We start from the raw sequence: 15,322 nt of genomic DNA, 5'->3' as shown, positions 1-15,322 counted from the left end.
ACATATTCTCATTTTCACATGACACACACACATATAGAAGAAGAAGACTAAGTAGCCCAAGAGATAAAAACAGTGAGAGCGAGTGGTGACACAGAGATTGGGTGATAAATCTTGTTCTGATCTGGTTTCTCTGTTGCTCTCATACCTCAGTCTCTTTCTTGGAGTAATTAATCAATCCCAGACTGGAGTCATTGATCGGCCTCTGTGGCCCCCGGTATGTTTACACTCCTCGATTTTATTTGCCACTAAAGCTCCTCGTTGCCGCTCAATCTCATCGGCAGAAAATGTGACACTCCGCCCTCTGATGCCATCAGCAAAACGGCACATCGATTGACATCTCATGAAAATCAATCTACTTATTTTTTGTGGCAAGGGGGATTTGCTTTTTGTTGTAATTCTTTGTGGTGATTATATTCTAGGTGACAATAGATAGAGCTTTCTTTTGAGCATTCGGGGACACTTTTAAGATGCAGGAGCAGGAATTTCCTCACAGATAGCTACCTACACTGCAAAAAATATATATTTCATTCATACATATTTTCATGTTCCATTGGAAAGAGATTTTGAACAATTGAAATTGATTTTCTAGGTTATTTCAGTTGTATTGGATAGATTGATATATTATATTGGTTTGCCATATGACTATATGGGGGCAAATATTGGTCTTTTCTTAGGCTAAATATCCAATATTGGCCAGTCATATTGTTCACATCTGTTATGATGGAGGTTCCTCCCTGACCACAGATACAGAAACATAGTCTGTAAATTAATCTTGTAAATTAATTCTTCATTTAAAGGCTCAGTGTGTCCCAGAGTTTCTCCTACCATTGAATACATGCTGTGGAGAGTTTTAGTCTTACATAATGGTCTGTGCTGTTTCAGAGGTTTTTCCAACCAGCCCAATAAAAAAAATCAGGAGGAAACACTGAATACATTATTAACATTATTGATATCGGCCATTAAAATCCCATATTGGTTGAACCCTAATTTCAATATATTTCAAATGAAGCAAATGATACATGTACTGTACAAGTGATTTTTTTGGCCATTTTTGGCATATATATGTATAAATATCTCCAAACATATTCTCAAGTATCTGTGAAATGTATTTTTTTGCAACATGGGCAATCTCCCTCTCAGTTCTCCTCATGCTGCAGCTCACTGTTAACACAGTGACCACATTCTCACAATTGGTATTTTGGCCCATATGCAGCCTTTGTGGATTGAACTTGCTGGTGCAAATATGACAAGAGTGAGCGGAGGAGAGAGTGAGGTGGATTGACCAAATTGGACACCCAACATTTTACCAAATATGATAGATAAAGAAGAGTGGGAGTAGAGTGGACTTGCAGGTGTTAACAAAATTTGAGAAAGAGGTCTAAAGCGAGAAGAAAAGAACAGTAACTGTAGGATGCAAGGCCAGCCCTCCTCATCTTTTCCATGCATCTTATGACAACAGCCTGACAATTTGATTTTGCTCCATGCAGAAAGTCACACCGCTCCTCATAACATGGCTGTGTGATATGGGTTGAACTGCATGAAAATAACCTTTGCAAGGTGCCCCTATCTTGTAAGACTGATCAGATCTTTTCGAGCTGCTTTTATGTTACCCACGTTGTATTTGCTCTAAACCACTGGTACTACATGACATATTCTCACTGAACTACTTGCTACATGCAAATACCAGATTCAACGTCTTATTTGTATTAGTATGCCGATGACATGGGCCACTGCAGGAGGGCAGGAGGATGATGCAGAGAAAGTGTCATATTTTAATTGTATTGGTGAGCTGGTTAGTGGGTGTCAGATTAGCGCTCTAGTCATAAATGCTAAGAAAAGTAAGGAATTGGTTATCAGCAGCAATAGCAGCCACCTCCAACCCAGTCAGCCTGTAAAAATCAATAAAAGGATTTTAAGTATCTCGGTACTTTTAGTTTGTAAATACAGAGTAGATTTTGAAAAGTTCTATGTGATGTTTGCATCTTCTGAGGAGGCTGAATAGTCTTGCTGTAAGGAAAGACATTTTAGAGTCAGTGTACCAAAGCCTCATTAAAAGCATTGTGACTGATTTCAACTCAGTATGGCAACCTGGGGGCAGAGAATTGGAGCAAATTGGCAAAGACTGTGAATACGGACAGCAAAATTACTGGAAAACCACTGAGGCAACTGTCTGAGATGTGTGTGGTTCAGAGCAGGCAGAAAGCTCTGTGAAATATGGGCAATGGTTCACTGCCTGTTTTAATGAATTTCACAAACTGCCCTCTGGGAGGCGCTACAGAATATCCAGAGCCAGTAGTCTCTCATCCCATATGCCTTTACCTTATTGAATTCTTAATTTGAATCTCTACCAATTCTCCACCAGGAACTTTCACAACACACCAGCTTCCACTGCACACCTGGAGTGTGTCCTGGAAGCTCGGTTATGTCGTCCCTGTTGTCCTGTACTGTTTGATTCGTTATTAATTTTGTTTGATTCTTTATTAATTTTGTTTTCCAACACAGTGAAGCCAAAGGTAATGTTTCTACTCTGTTTCTATTCTGTTCTTTTGCTGTTGGTATATTTTATTATTCCCTCTCCTGCTTGTAATCTTCGAGTCTTCTCTCTACAAGAAGGGATTTGTTGCAGTGAATAACTCTCACCAGCTCCCAAACTGGTCCAAATTAAGGCACAATGACATTCAATTATTTTATGTTTGACTTTTCCATTTGTCCACTCTAGTAAACATAAATCTAGAATCTGAGTTGGACGCCCCTTGTTGAGCCAGTGTCACTCCTCTACCAGCTTTGGTTATGTTTAACTTCCTTGGGCTGAAACATTTATTCACCGTTAAACTGATTCACTGAGCTACTGATACGATATGTGACAGGTTACCATGAGTTATAAATGTATTTTGAGACTCTGTACATTTCCTTTAAATTTGTATTGGCTGTAAACATTGGAACAAAGATTATTCTTTCTGCGGTCCGCATAAAAACTGAGTATGAATCAAAAACAGAGTACAAATCGAAGAACACTCCCTCCCACACCTCTAATAAATATAAAAATAAAAACAGGAACAACAGCACAATGACAAAAGGACATGCACACAAATCAAAATAGAGGTAGGTAAGTATTCCCCTGTCAAAGAGAACCAAAATGAGACATCATGCAATCAAACAAAACAATCACACTCTTTTGATTTTCTCACTTGAATGAATTGTGCTTTGCTCTCCTGTACAGTTAAAGTTCTACTATGGATGATGTGATTGCTTCTCTAGCTTAAATACAGGACAAGCTTTGAGTGGGTGGTGTGGTAACGCATTCTGTTGCCCCCCCACTGGGTTGAACTGCCGAGCCCAGCCTTCTCACTGTCTTTTCTACGGAAAGAAAAAAGAAAAAGAAAAAAAAAAAAAAGGACAACAACTCATATTTTTCTCAAAGAGCAGAATGTGTGAAAAGTACTGTGGAACATGCATCTTATCACACTGCTGTCCGACACGCATGCTGTTTTATCGGTTGATGAAATGTCATAAATGTCATAAGTGTATAGTCTCTGTTAGGAGCAAACACATGGGTGTCAATGGGCACAATCATGTTTATTTCTATATTCCTGGCCAGTAGTGGCAGGTCCATTGCTTTCCCTTCCATTCAGCAGACAAATTCTTTGACAAACCTGTCTCAGGTTTGATTGTCATAACCACAACTGAACCCCATTTAGCCACCCAGGTCAGGCTACACAGATGTCATACATATTTCATATTGCGTCAAGTTTAACTGACAAAGGGATTTTTTGTGAATTGATATCACGCCTCATATTTCATTAGCCCACTGGAAAGCCTCCAGTCTCTGGTCAATTGGGCTGTATGTTTTATTCATGTCCTCTGAATACCTGCTTGTCCGGATGTCAAAAATCATCAGGCTCCCCCAGGACTCTGCCTGACTGATTGTAAATGAACTCCAAAAGTCGAAACTCAAAACAACCTGTCAGGGCTTTCCGCCAAAGGAATCTTTCAATACAGCGCAGAGGTGAGCTGAGTAACTAAAGATCCTGCGACGGACAGAGCGGGGAAAGTCAATTTTGGAGACACGTGAGGCCGGTTCTAAACAAAAACTGAAATGTGAGCTCTGATTCAGTCGGTGTGATACTGTGAAAAGCTTCTAATACAAGTTGTGTTCTTCCCACAGTTCTGGTGTGTTTTGACACTGCTGTTCGCTCTGGCTCCTGGTCGTCCAGTCTCTCTGAGTCACTGGGGGCCCGTGCCAACTGGAGGGGAAGAGCCTGACCAGTAACAAGTGCTCACTGACTCACAGCCGCCACAGTATGTCCCGCTGGGTTTATGTGCCTGTGTGCATGTGTGTGTGTGTGTTTATATATTATTCTATTATATACTATTCTATTTCTTATTTTGCACCCTTCCCACAGAAAATGTGTTAATTTTTAAGTGATGATGTATTTTACCTCACATACAATGCCCTCCAGAATTATTGTCAGCCCTGATAAAGATGAGCCAAAAAAAATAAATAAAAAATACACAACTAATAAGCCATGTTCTGTGAAAATGAAAATCATAATAAATTGTTTACAGGCAATTATTCAGAAAAAAATATGTATTTATTCTATAATTACTTGCCACAAATATTTGCATCTATTGCTGCGAAGCTAGTTAAAATCCTCCATAATTTGTTGTGGAATATATTTGACTTAGACTGCATATATAAATGCTTCATATGTGATCCATGTAGATCACTATTCTCATGGTGTATTTGTCTGGAATTCTCTTTAAAACTCCAACTGCTTTGGCATTTGAATGAATCTCAGTGGATTTTTCTGGTATCGTGAGCTTTAGCCATTATCCTCATTGTTTTATGAATAATATGGTTGGCTAATGAAATATCCAAATATTGAAACTTGGAGTAGGTATATAATATTGAAACTATAACTTTAACACCACCTTACTTCAAGAAAAATATGGTATGTTCTGGTCCCTTTTCTATTGGCCTCTTTCCAAGTAAGAACCTCACTCTGAAGTAATATTGCTCCTTCCAAGTCTCAGTACCTTGACCTTTCATAAGTTAACTATTTTGTCCACGCTACACTCTAAAAAATAGCCAAACTTGATGTATACATGAGAAGACAATTGAGATCCATTCAGATGCAATAGTCAGCAGTAGAGGCTTGCCTCAGTATCTTAGAAGAAACACCTATAAAACCAATGCATCTTACCTGAAGCAAATCTATCTACATGCAACAAGGTGTAGGACCTTATTTAGCTTTACAACAAAGGTTTCAGTCATTTTAACACTCATTTTTTTTTAGATAGAAATCACAGATTGGAACTGGCCTATTTTTTTAACAATTACTTCTGAATGACAGAATATAATATCTCTAGGTGAAGAATAAAGCTCATTACTTGTGTTCATTTTTTTACAGCCTTTTTCACTAACTTTTCACTCACTTTAACTATAGTGTCAACAATTCTGTTCGGCACTATGTGAGATCATGATACAACAAACACGCTGTTGTGATTAGAAACTCATTCACGCTACAATCAAAGCCTCCCTCCCTCCCTCCCTCCCTCCCTCCTTCCAAACAAACAAGGCTATCTGTGTTTTTCCTCTCTGTTCATCCATCTCTTCACATGGCAGCGAGGTGCCATCGACGCAGAGTGACATGCTCTGCATTCATGATCATGTCATCATCTGTCCTCGACTGCAAGAATTAGCCCTTCATCACTCAAACCTTACAGCCACTGTGGTTAGAGTTCAATCACCTAAACACTATAGCATTGCTTTGTTTGGATCATGTTATTTCATTACAAATTCACTTTTTGTCTCATCTGAGCCAAATATATAAAGTGCATAAGTATAAAGTAAACTATCACTGATGTAACATTATAACTCTACTGTACTGTAACTACTGTACCTTTGCTTGATTATTTAACTAACCTGAAGAAGCTTGAGATGACTAAAACAATAGACTACAGCTTAGCTAATGCATGCTTCTAATGCCTAATTCCCACGCGAAATGGATTAAGTTATCTCACCCCATCTTCATTCTAAAAGCCTCAGCGGTTAGGATTATTCGGTCATTTCATCAGTACATGTTTGTGTGAAAACATCCTTCATTGCCAATTCCTAGTGACTCGCTCCTTCCTTTCAGTGGCTTTATAGATTTTCTCCAGATGATAAATTGGACAAGGGCAGCCAGTGAGGTGTGACCAGGTACCAAAGGAGTACAGCCTCTGTCATTTAGGAGCCTAATTATGTTAAAGACCTTTAAGATATTTGGATAAATGTTTGTGCCAAGTTGTGACCATTTGTTTGGGTTGTAATAATATTACATTCACTAGATATATACTCCTTTAAAAAATGTTGAAATAATACAAGATGTCTCCCTTACTCCACACACAAATGCATTAAATAATGAAACCTGTTTTCAACATTTGTAAATAGAAAATGTTGGGCCAATTTGTGTCATTTTAATCAGGTTTCTAAGATTAAAATCATGTCTCACTTTCCCACGTTTCTCTTTCTCTCTTGATTGAAGAACTGAATGGATTCTATCCAATCCATCAGCCCCCTCCCCTCCAAACACAATCAGAAACAGGTAACAGTTAAAGTCTAGCCCATTCTCTCTTGCGGCACCGTGGTGGGCAGAAACTTGGGCGCTTCAACTCGTGCTGCATAACCCCCATAACACAGATTATTTAATTGTTCTCACACAAATTGTTCTGTTATTAGATGTTAGTACATATAACTGTGGAGATGAGCAAGGCGAGCGGATATTGCGGCGCGTAAAAGTTGTGGATGGATACTTTTACGCATACACATTTATAGGACTATTTTATTTCCAAAAGTTAAATTAATATAGTGGCTGCAGGACCAGGACGAATTCTCCACTCGGCAAAATCTCTCCCAGAAGCAGGCTGGAAGACCATCCACCCCGGAGCAGACCGCGGATCGGCAGAGCGCAGATGATCGCAACTGGTGTTTGTGGCGTCGCCCTGGTGCTGGTGTTGGTGGTTCTGATCCCGGTCGTGGTGAACTCCGCCGGGACCCCAGCCCGCTACGAGATGCTCGGATCCTGTCAGATGGTGTGCGATTCCCACGGGACCGCGGCCACGGCCACGGCAAAGGCAACAAACACGATCAAAGACAACCGCTTGGTTCAGTCGCTACCAACGTTTATCCAAGGTCCGCAAGGCGAGCAGGGACGCATGGGCAGGATGGGTCCGAGGGGGCCGACTGGCGAGCCCGGACCACCTGGACCTGCTGGTCCGCCTGGGGAAAGAGGGGTACCGGGACCTCCGGGTCCACCCGGGTTAAATGGGCCCACCGGTGCCATTAGCGCAGCCACATACAACACCGTGCCAAAGATAGCGTTTTATGCTGGGCTGAAGAAGCAACATGAGGGATATGAAGTGCTGAAATTCGACGACGTGGTCACCAATCTTGGCAACCACTACGACCCTTCTTCAGGGAAATTCACCTGTTCAATACCAGGGATTTACTTCTTTGTTTACCATGTGCTAATGCGAGGCGGGGACGGAACCAGCATGTGGGCTGACCTCTGTAAAAACAACCAGGTAAGACACTTTGTCAAATAGCCTAGTATAAGAAGCTTTAAGTTTAGTTCGTTTTTAACCTTTAGTGTAGTTTTAGCAACAAACAGTGAAAAGACAGGATCTAGTCAGCGTTGCAAAGATACAAAAATTTGACTTGTGCAGTTTACGCACAACTTTTGCGCATGGCTGTAACTGGAAAAGCATTGAAAGGATAAATTTGCCAGACATTTACAAGGCATAAAATGTGAGTCAAGTTGTTTTAGGGTTGAAATGCTAATGATGGACCTCAGGTGATGGAGCTGTCCGCGGTGCTGATTTCAATGTGAAACAAGTTCACGCTGTCATCTGAAGTCTTGCATTTGCCTTCCAGGTGAGAGCCAGCGCTATTGCCCAAGATGCAGACCAAAACTACGACTACGCCAGCAACAGCGTTGTCCTACATCTAGAGCCCGGGGACGAGATTTACATCAAGTTGGACGGTGGAAAGGCGCACGGGGGCAACAACAACAAGTACAGCACCTTCTCCGGCTTTATGGTGTACGCTGATTGAAACACGCAGCCGTGGAGACCCGGAGTCCCGCTGAAGGAAAGATCTCCCCCTCCGCATAGCCTGCTTCACTTCATGCGCCATTCAAAGTCGGTTGGATTATTAGACAGAAGGTCACCATTTCCATAAATTGTATTAACGGGAATTGCAAAGAAACCAAGAAAAATGTTGGGGCAGTGATGTGAAAAAAGGAGGGAATTGTACCTTTCAATAGCGAAGAGCGTACAGTTTTGAAGGTGTAGTTATAGAATAACACTGTTATGAATGAAGATGTAAGACTATTGTAATTAGGCTTAATTCTTAAGGATGGCCAATTTTTTCCTGTGTCAAATGGATTATTGTGTCTTTATTGCACATTGAAAGATCTTGTTTAGCATTACCAATTAAGTTTAGTTTGTCTGTCATACTATGTCAAACAACATAAACATAAAAATAAACATACATAACATAAAAATACTGACTGTAACGTAAAAGTTTAACATATTGACCTTTAGAACTCCATCATAAATCCTAAAATCATAATCACATAATCACCACTCTGTTTTCAGTGTGTTATTAGTCAATATGTGTGCTTTATTCCTCAAAAATGTCTCGTAGTAGTTGCATTTTGAGTGAAAATGTTGAAAGATGTAGCGTTGCATGATTATAAAAAAGTAATTGACATTTCAACTATGTGCAGCATAAAACCTTCTGCAAGAAAAACAAGAAAACAGTAAAGGCCGATTCTGATGTTAGGATTCAAGCGCTGTCACCAAATGATCTGTGCAGTGACTCATTTTTCTTGTGTCTCAGTTTGACAGCTGGGTGGGGCAACTGGGTGGACTAGTGGTTAGAGTGGCCATCCTGTAACTGGATGGTCCCATCGACAGCCATATGTCCTCTCACAGCTCCCTTGAACTTGACACTGAACTCCTACTTGCTCGTTGATTGTACGTCTGTCTAATAAGACATATAAGACTGTCAGCTGAATGCCTAAGATGTAAAATGTAATGTACAATGAAAACCTTCCTCTGGCTAACTTTCTAATCCTCCCAGAAGCTTTCTCAAAGTTATATAATCGTTCACGGTGCAGTCGGCTGTGGTGATGCCATTGATCATGTGGTGAAGTCACTCTGTGAGGCCACCTGTTCCCAGATGAGAGGAGACCATGTCCTTCATCTGGGTCTGCCAGCCAGTCAGCCTCCCATAGACACCCAGACACCCACTGAGGGGCAACAGGACAACTCATCTAACAAAGCTACATTGTGTTAGGAGAGCAGAGCAGCATACTGATTACTAGCTAACACGCTACAATTATACCTTTTCATTCCGTAAAAATTGTTTGCGGAAATGTCATTAAGAAACACAAAGAAAGCCGCTCTGACACTGACAGAAAATCAATTAGCACCATATTTGTGAGCACCGCTGCACAATGCAGACAAAATCCCCAAGGAAAAGAAAATATTTCTTTGTCTTAGATTACATTCTGATTTCTACAGATACTGTTTTGTAGTTTCACTTCTCTTCAAAGAGCATTTTGGGCACAAAATGTTCATTGTCATGGGACCAAAACAAAACTGCTATTGAGAGGTTTGTTTAGATAATTTGCTTACTGTATAGAACTGAATCATACACATAAAGTGACGTTTTGATTCAGTCGTGTCTTTCAGTCATGGCTGAAATAAAAGTCTATAATTATTTTCCTTCAAATTAAAACTCCCTCTGTCAAGAGAGGGTGGAAGCTACAAAACATTGTGCTGTCCTGATATTTTGGTATACATTCACATTCATGATGAATTTGTGTACAAACACTGTTAGCTCTTTGGTTTCAGGGTCCAAACGCCTATTAAAAAATCTGTTTGGACTGTGATTATTGCAAACATCTTAAAGCATTTATTACAGGGTATTAGTGCATCATTTAAAGATAAAATAATGGCTACATCAAACAGCCTGCCTTGGGTTTCCTTTATGCCTCATTTGAAGGTCAGCCAGCGTTTGGGGTTCTCGATGAGGATCTTATCCACCTGGTTCTGGGAGATGCCTCTGGTCAGCATCTTGGGCACGATGTTGTTCAGGATGTGAGAGTAGCCGTGGCCGCCGTACTTGGTCAGACGGTTCTTGGTGTGGATGTCGTGTGCGACCACTATCTTGTCCTCGTAGCCTTCCTTCACCACGAATGCCAAGCTGAAGACGAATATGAACAAGGAGACACATGAGATATGATATAAAGCAAATGAGGGGCTTTAAACATAACACAGATGGCACTTACAATGTGTTAAGGACATGTTGCACAAACAGTACTGACTACAGGGACACAGGGTTATAGGGGTGCTATAAAGTGTCACACGAGCACATCACAGATTCTTGAATGTCTGCATTCTAGCTTTGGAAGAGTCACAAGTTTTAACTGAACTGCCCAAGATGATAGGAATAAGATGTGAAATATGTTTTAGGATACATTTTCTCTTAGAGAAATGACAAAGTTAAAATTGAAGAAAAAAAAAGAAAGAAAATGAAATGACTGTAAACATTAAAAGCCACACTTGGTATTGACGTGTATAAAAAGCTATTTAGTTTGCAAAAAAAAAGAAAATTGTCATGTCGTGGAGGTTTGTGTGTTTCCCTTTATATGTATGAAAGTGAGAGAAAAACAAACTCTTTTGGTTTACACAGCCTGGGTTTATAGCAGGGTTACAGGGACACAAACATGAACATAAATACACACATAAGATACTGTATTGCTAAATGTATTGTGGAAACTGAATCTCAGAGGGAGTGTTACGCACGTCTTGACTCTCTGGCTGTCGCTGGGCATGTCCACCTCCAGGTTGTACGGGTAGTTCAGCATCTCCGTCCCAAACAGGTCATACTCCAGGTAACTGCCCAGCTTAGCAAACTCCAGTAGCTCACCATCATCAAATATGGTCCTACAGTGAGTCAGCAAATAAAGTAATGGTGCTACGTGCAGCATTTTAACGTCAATAAATTAATTTTGACACATTAGTACTGTAAACAAGTAAGACTATTGCTGAGAAAATTGGCAGCCTCTAACTGCCTCTACACTGCACTTTACATTTGTGAGCCACTGGGTCAGATTTTGTGGTAAATCTACTGGATTGCTTTATGGCACAAAACAGGAAGAGAGCTGTTGTGAAGTGAGAAAAACAAATGCCAGGGAGAGGAAGGGGGGGGAGGGCAAGTAGCAACATCCTCTTTCTGACAGGAAGCAACAAGGTTTATGGGAAATGTAGTCTTAATTTTGAGAAACACTAGCACTCACAATACCACTGGCATGAGATAGAGGCTGCAAATTGTCTAAACCACAGTCTCATTTGTTTACAGTAACTATATCAAGGTATCACAATTAATTTGATATGTTGATGTTTAAAACCTCTACATGTAGCACCTTTAAAGCTTGTAATGTAATTGTATTTCACTAGAAAGGTATTATAAAGATACATTACTATCAATGAAGCTTAGCACTGTTGTCAGGGAGCTTTTACCTGTCCAGGTGAGACATCACAGTTTTGCTGATGTCACCGCCGGCCTCCTGGAGAATGCGGACAATCTCAGCGGGAGCGGCGGGATCCCGACCGGGATGGATGATGACGGGGCAGCCGAGCTGCGCCTGAGCGTGAGCCGTGGCCCTCAGCACCTTCTTCTCGCTCTCGGTGATGGGCCAGCTGGTGCCGATCTCTCCAATCACGCCACAGCGGATGTCTGTGCCGTCCGCCCCGTGAAGCACCTCGCTGACGATGATGTCGGTGAGCTGAGGGGCGCGAAATACAGTGTTAGTCAAGATAGGACAGCGTCACCCTGATGTAGCCTTGCATTTAAACAAACTAGTTAGATACATTAATACACATACATGAGGAAAGTTACACATACATATTCTGTGTTCTGTTTTGTCTCTTCAATATTACAACAGTCAACACGTGTTGATTTGAATGAGCAAGACAATGATGACAAAATATTTCCATAATCCATGAAAATAAAATGCACATTCACTATACATGTTGTGCCAAAATTTGTATCCCCTAAAAAGTTGTGTTTCCCCTGGCGGTGTGTCCTCAGTGTGTGTTGTTGTTTTGCCTCGGCACAAGAAAATTATCATGGGGGAAATGTGCTTAATAAATGACGAGCAGACTAATGTACAGCCTGACAACTTTGTAGAATCAATGGACGCTTGTGGTTTGAGATAATAAGATCACAAACCAGTGTGATCTCTGTTCATTATGAGGCAACTAGGCTATTTTCATTCTTTGCAATCCTGTGAACAGAAATTTTGAGATTTTGTTATTTTCTTCCCTGGTGTGAGATAAAGGTGAAGACATGCTTTTAGCTGAGATGAAAACATTTCTCTATCATACCAGTGGCCAATTCCGGACACACACTCTTGGATGTGCTTTTAGAGGCTTTAGTGTAGGGCTGGGTGATACGTTTGAAATCAATATAATGATTCTTTCGATATCGATTTATATCACAATATCACTTATACATGCAAAATCACACGTTAAATAACCAATATGATGTTCACCGCTCTGAACTGCATGGTAGTATAAGTTGTGATACCAAACTAAAGTCTGAAATCTTCAAAAAATATTCCTTAAAATATTTCATACCTCATTTTGTCAGTTTTTAAATAGAATTTGCTTGTTGTCATTAATTTAGACAACAGAATTGTGTATCACAATATCTTCATATCATCACAATATAATTCCACTGAAAGACGATACACGATGATATTGAATTATCTCCCAGCTCTACTTTAGTGCAATTTTTTTGAAGAGTTTCCTGATTAAAGATGAGTGACGTGAATTGCTCAAGAAGCAAAACATTTAATTTCATATAAGGGATTTGTTGGATTTGGCCATGGGTGTCAGGATTGGTCAGTGCTACATGGAACCCCCAGCCGGGCCGCACCTTCTCCACAGTCATCCTCTTGGTGGCCTCTGTGTGGGTGCAGTCCACATAGTACCCCGCTCCTCCGATGATGTGGACCCCCGTGTCCTTGGCCAGCTGCCTGAGGGTGGGCAGGTCTCGGTCGATGCCCGCGGTGGTGTTCTCCACTATCGTCCCGCCGCCGGCCTTCCTGTAGGCCAGCAGCTCGTCCCGCACGGCGCCGGTCTCCTGCTGCAGCAGCAGGTTCTCGTGGCTGCTGTACGGGTTCTGTCTCAGCCAGAACATGTGCTTCATGTGGAACGGGCTCTCCGCCACCGCCTCGTCACCCGGCGGCGGGGGGAAGTAGCAGCACTCGAAGCTCATGGTCAGGTGCTCGTGGGTCATGGTGCGGCCCAGCTGCTCCGGATCCACCAGACTCAGAACTGTCTGGACCTTCCCGCTCAGCTCCGACATGATGGGCCTTCTGGGTTATCAAGCCTGAAAGGATACACATTCATGATTTGTTTAGAACTGACATTTTTTTTATTCATACATTGTATTTGATGTCATTGATTACTGTGAAATAAGCATTGTTTGTTATCAAGGAGCATTGGGTGCTGGTCACATGACGTCACTACTAATAGACACCTGTTTCTATGAGGTCCAGGTGAGCTTTTATTGTCATGACACGCTGGAGAAGTAATATTCCCGAAACATGTTGGTGTAAAATAAATATTTTGTATGGAGAGAAGTGTGCAACCTTCATTTATTCTGACTTTGGACAGATGGTTTGCACCTTTTTTATAGGTGTGGCTCTACTACTGAATTACTAGAACTCGAAATCAAACCATTCAAAATGGTTGGAGCCAAACAGGAGAGTGTGTTTGCAAATCAAAGTGTGTCACATAAAAAAGTGGATTTGACATCTCACTGCACAGGTTGTCTGCACAGTGACTGCAGTGCAGACAGAGGGACCTTTGGACTGGACAGTGTAACTCGTGATCACTTTTAAAAACATATGTCTGTCCAGGAGCTAATTTCATTTCATGCCGTTCTATACTGGCTATGGTCGACATTGTAAAAGTATGCAGAACTGCTGTATCTGTAACAAATCTGGTACACAGTGCAATATTCTGTGCAAGGGGAACATGGGCCATCTGGTATGCAGGGTGAACTCTGTGAAAATCACCTGAAACAACGTGCAAAAAACACAAAGCTGCAGCAGAAGGTGGAAAAGATGCTAGAGTTTATTCGATTATAATCCCGTAGTGTATCTGAAACGATAAAAGACTTTGCTGACCTTCCTTCTGCTTTGCGATCCACTGTTCTACCACCCGAGCAGAAACCCCGCGGGCGATAATGTGGATTAGCAGAGCAACAAGTCGCGGAAGTGCGCTTTATCGCGAGAATACCGATGAAACCTGAGAGTTCAATGCTGCTGATAGAGCGTTGCCTCCTTGGTTGCCTTTCACTCCAAATATGTCAATAAATCAAAGTAGAAAGGACAAAGTATAAGTTATTTCTGAACATCTAGATGGAAACTGCAAAATGACAAGTCTTTTACTGGCAAACTAATGAATATCCACTAGTGTCCATACCAGGAGTGCCTGAGGATCATTCATGCAAAATAAATACATAAAAGATTTGTGTGGATTTTCATTAGCTGTTCAAACTAAATTTTCCAGAACTTGGAAAAAAAAAAAAAAAAAAAAATGGATGGGAACTCTTAACTGATAGGCTACATCAAGCCTTTTAATACTCATATTGGCAAACTAATAGAATAAATGAATATCCACTAGTCTCCATATTGTGCCTGGGGATAATTAATGCAAAAAAAAAAAAAGGTCAGTGTAGTGTGAGTGTTCATTAGCTGTAACGTCATCTAGAACTTGAGAAAAAAAAGAAAAAGAAAAAAAATAACCAATCACCAACCAAAATAGCCAGTGATTCACACACATGCTTGCACCAATTTTCAGGCCTCAGGCATAAATCCTATTTATCACACAAATTCACAAGCAGTTGGATTAGGTAAACGCAACCTGTCAGTACAGCTGTCACTCAGAAACTGTCTAAGTTCATAGTTAATGAACTTGACTGTAACATGTGACGATGACACAGAGTTAGAGAGACACAGAGAGGGAGGGAGAGCTTTCTCTTTGTGCCAGTTTTCTCTGCACTGTTCAGCTTCGGTTCCAGCAGATGGTCTACACAGCATTTGGTCTGCCGTTGTCAGGACTGCCCCGTGTCGAGTGGCCATTGCAGCGACCGTCCCTGCCAATGGCTGAGCAAGTGACCATCCACATACTGTTTGTCAACCATTTGCTGGCAAGCTGATCACTCTGTAGATCAGGGTAGATTGAGTAAAAGATG

The 15,322-nt window shown here is 41.2% G+C and overlaps 2 protein-coding genes across 3 annotated transcripts; one reads left to right on the top strand and one right to left on the bottom strand.

Moving 5' to 3' along the window:
- Positions 1-6,954: 6,954 nt before the first annotated feature.
- Positions 6,955-8,095, top strand: c1ql3b (complement component 1, q subcomponent-like 3b). Its single transcript, XM_071910852.2, has 2 exons — positions 6,955-7,566; positions 7,916-8,095. The coding sequence occupies exons 1-2, from the start codon at positions 6,955-6,957 to the stop codon at positions 8,093-8,095; spliced, it is 792 nt and encodes a 263-aa protein (XP_071766953.1).
- A 614-nt stretch (positions 8,096-8,709) lies between these two features.
- pter (phosphotriesterase related) lies at positions 8,710-14,321 on the bottom strand. Of its 2 annotated transcripts, none has more exons than XM_078287795.1 (5): positions 14,253-14,321; positions 12,995-13,450; positions 11,575-11,840; positions 10,858-10,998; positions 8,710-10,255 (listed from the first exon to the last, which is right to left on the bottom strand). In XM_078287795.1, the coding sequence occupies exons 2-5, from the start codon at positions 13,424-13,426 to the stop codon at positions 10,045-10,047; spliced, it is 1,050 nt and encodes a 349-aa protein (XP_078143921.1). In that variant the 5' UTR covers positions 13,427-13,450; positions 14,253-14,321; the 3' UTR covers positions 8,710-10,044. The 2 variants fall into 2 exon arrangements, with proteins under 2 accessions (XP_078143921.1, XP_071766960.2); XM_071910859.2 differs by having other exon boundaries at positions 14,142-14,269.
- Between the last annotated feature and the right edge of the window lie 1,001 nt (positions 14,322-15,322).

Source organism: Centroberyx gerrardi, chromosome 13, assembly GCF_048128805.1.
Source record: "Centroberyx gerrardi isolate f3 chromosome 13, fCenGer3.hap1.cur.20231027, whole genome shotgun sequence".
Classification (NCBI taxonomy): domain Eukaryota; kingdom Metazoa; phylum Chordata; class Actinopteri; order Beryciformes; family Berycidae; genus Centroberyx; species Centroberyx gerrardi.
The sequence above is the reverse complement of the archived record's forward strand: the minus strand, read 5'-3'. Positions and strand labels throughout refer to the sequence as shown.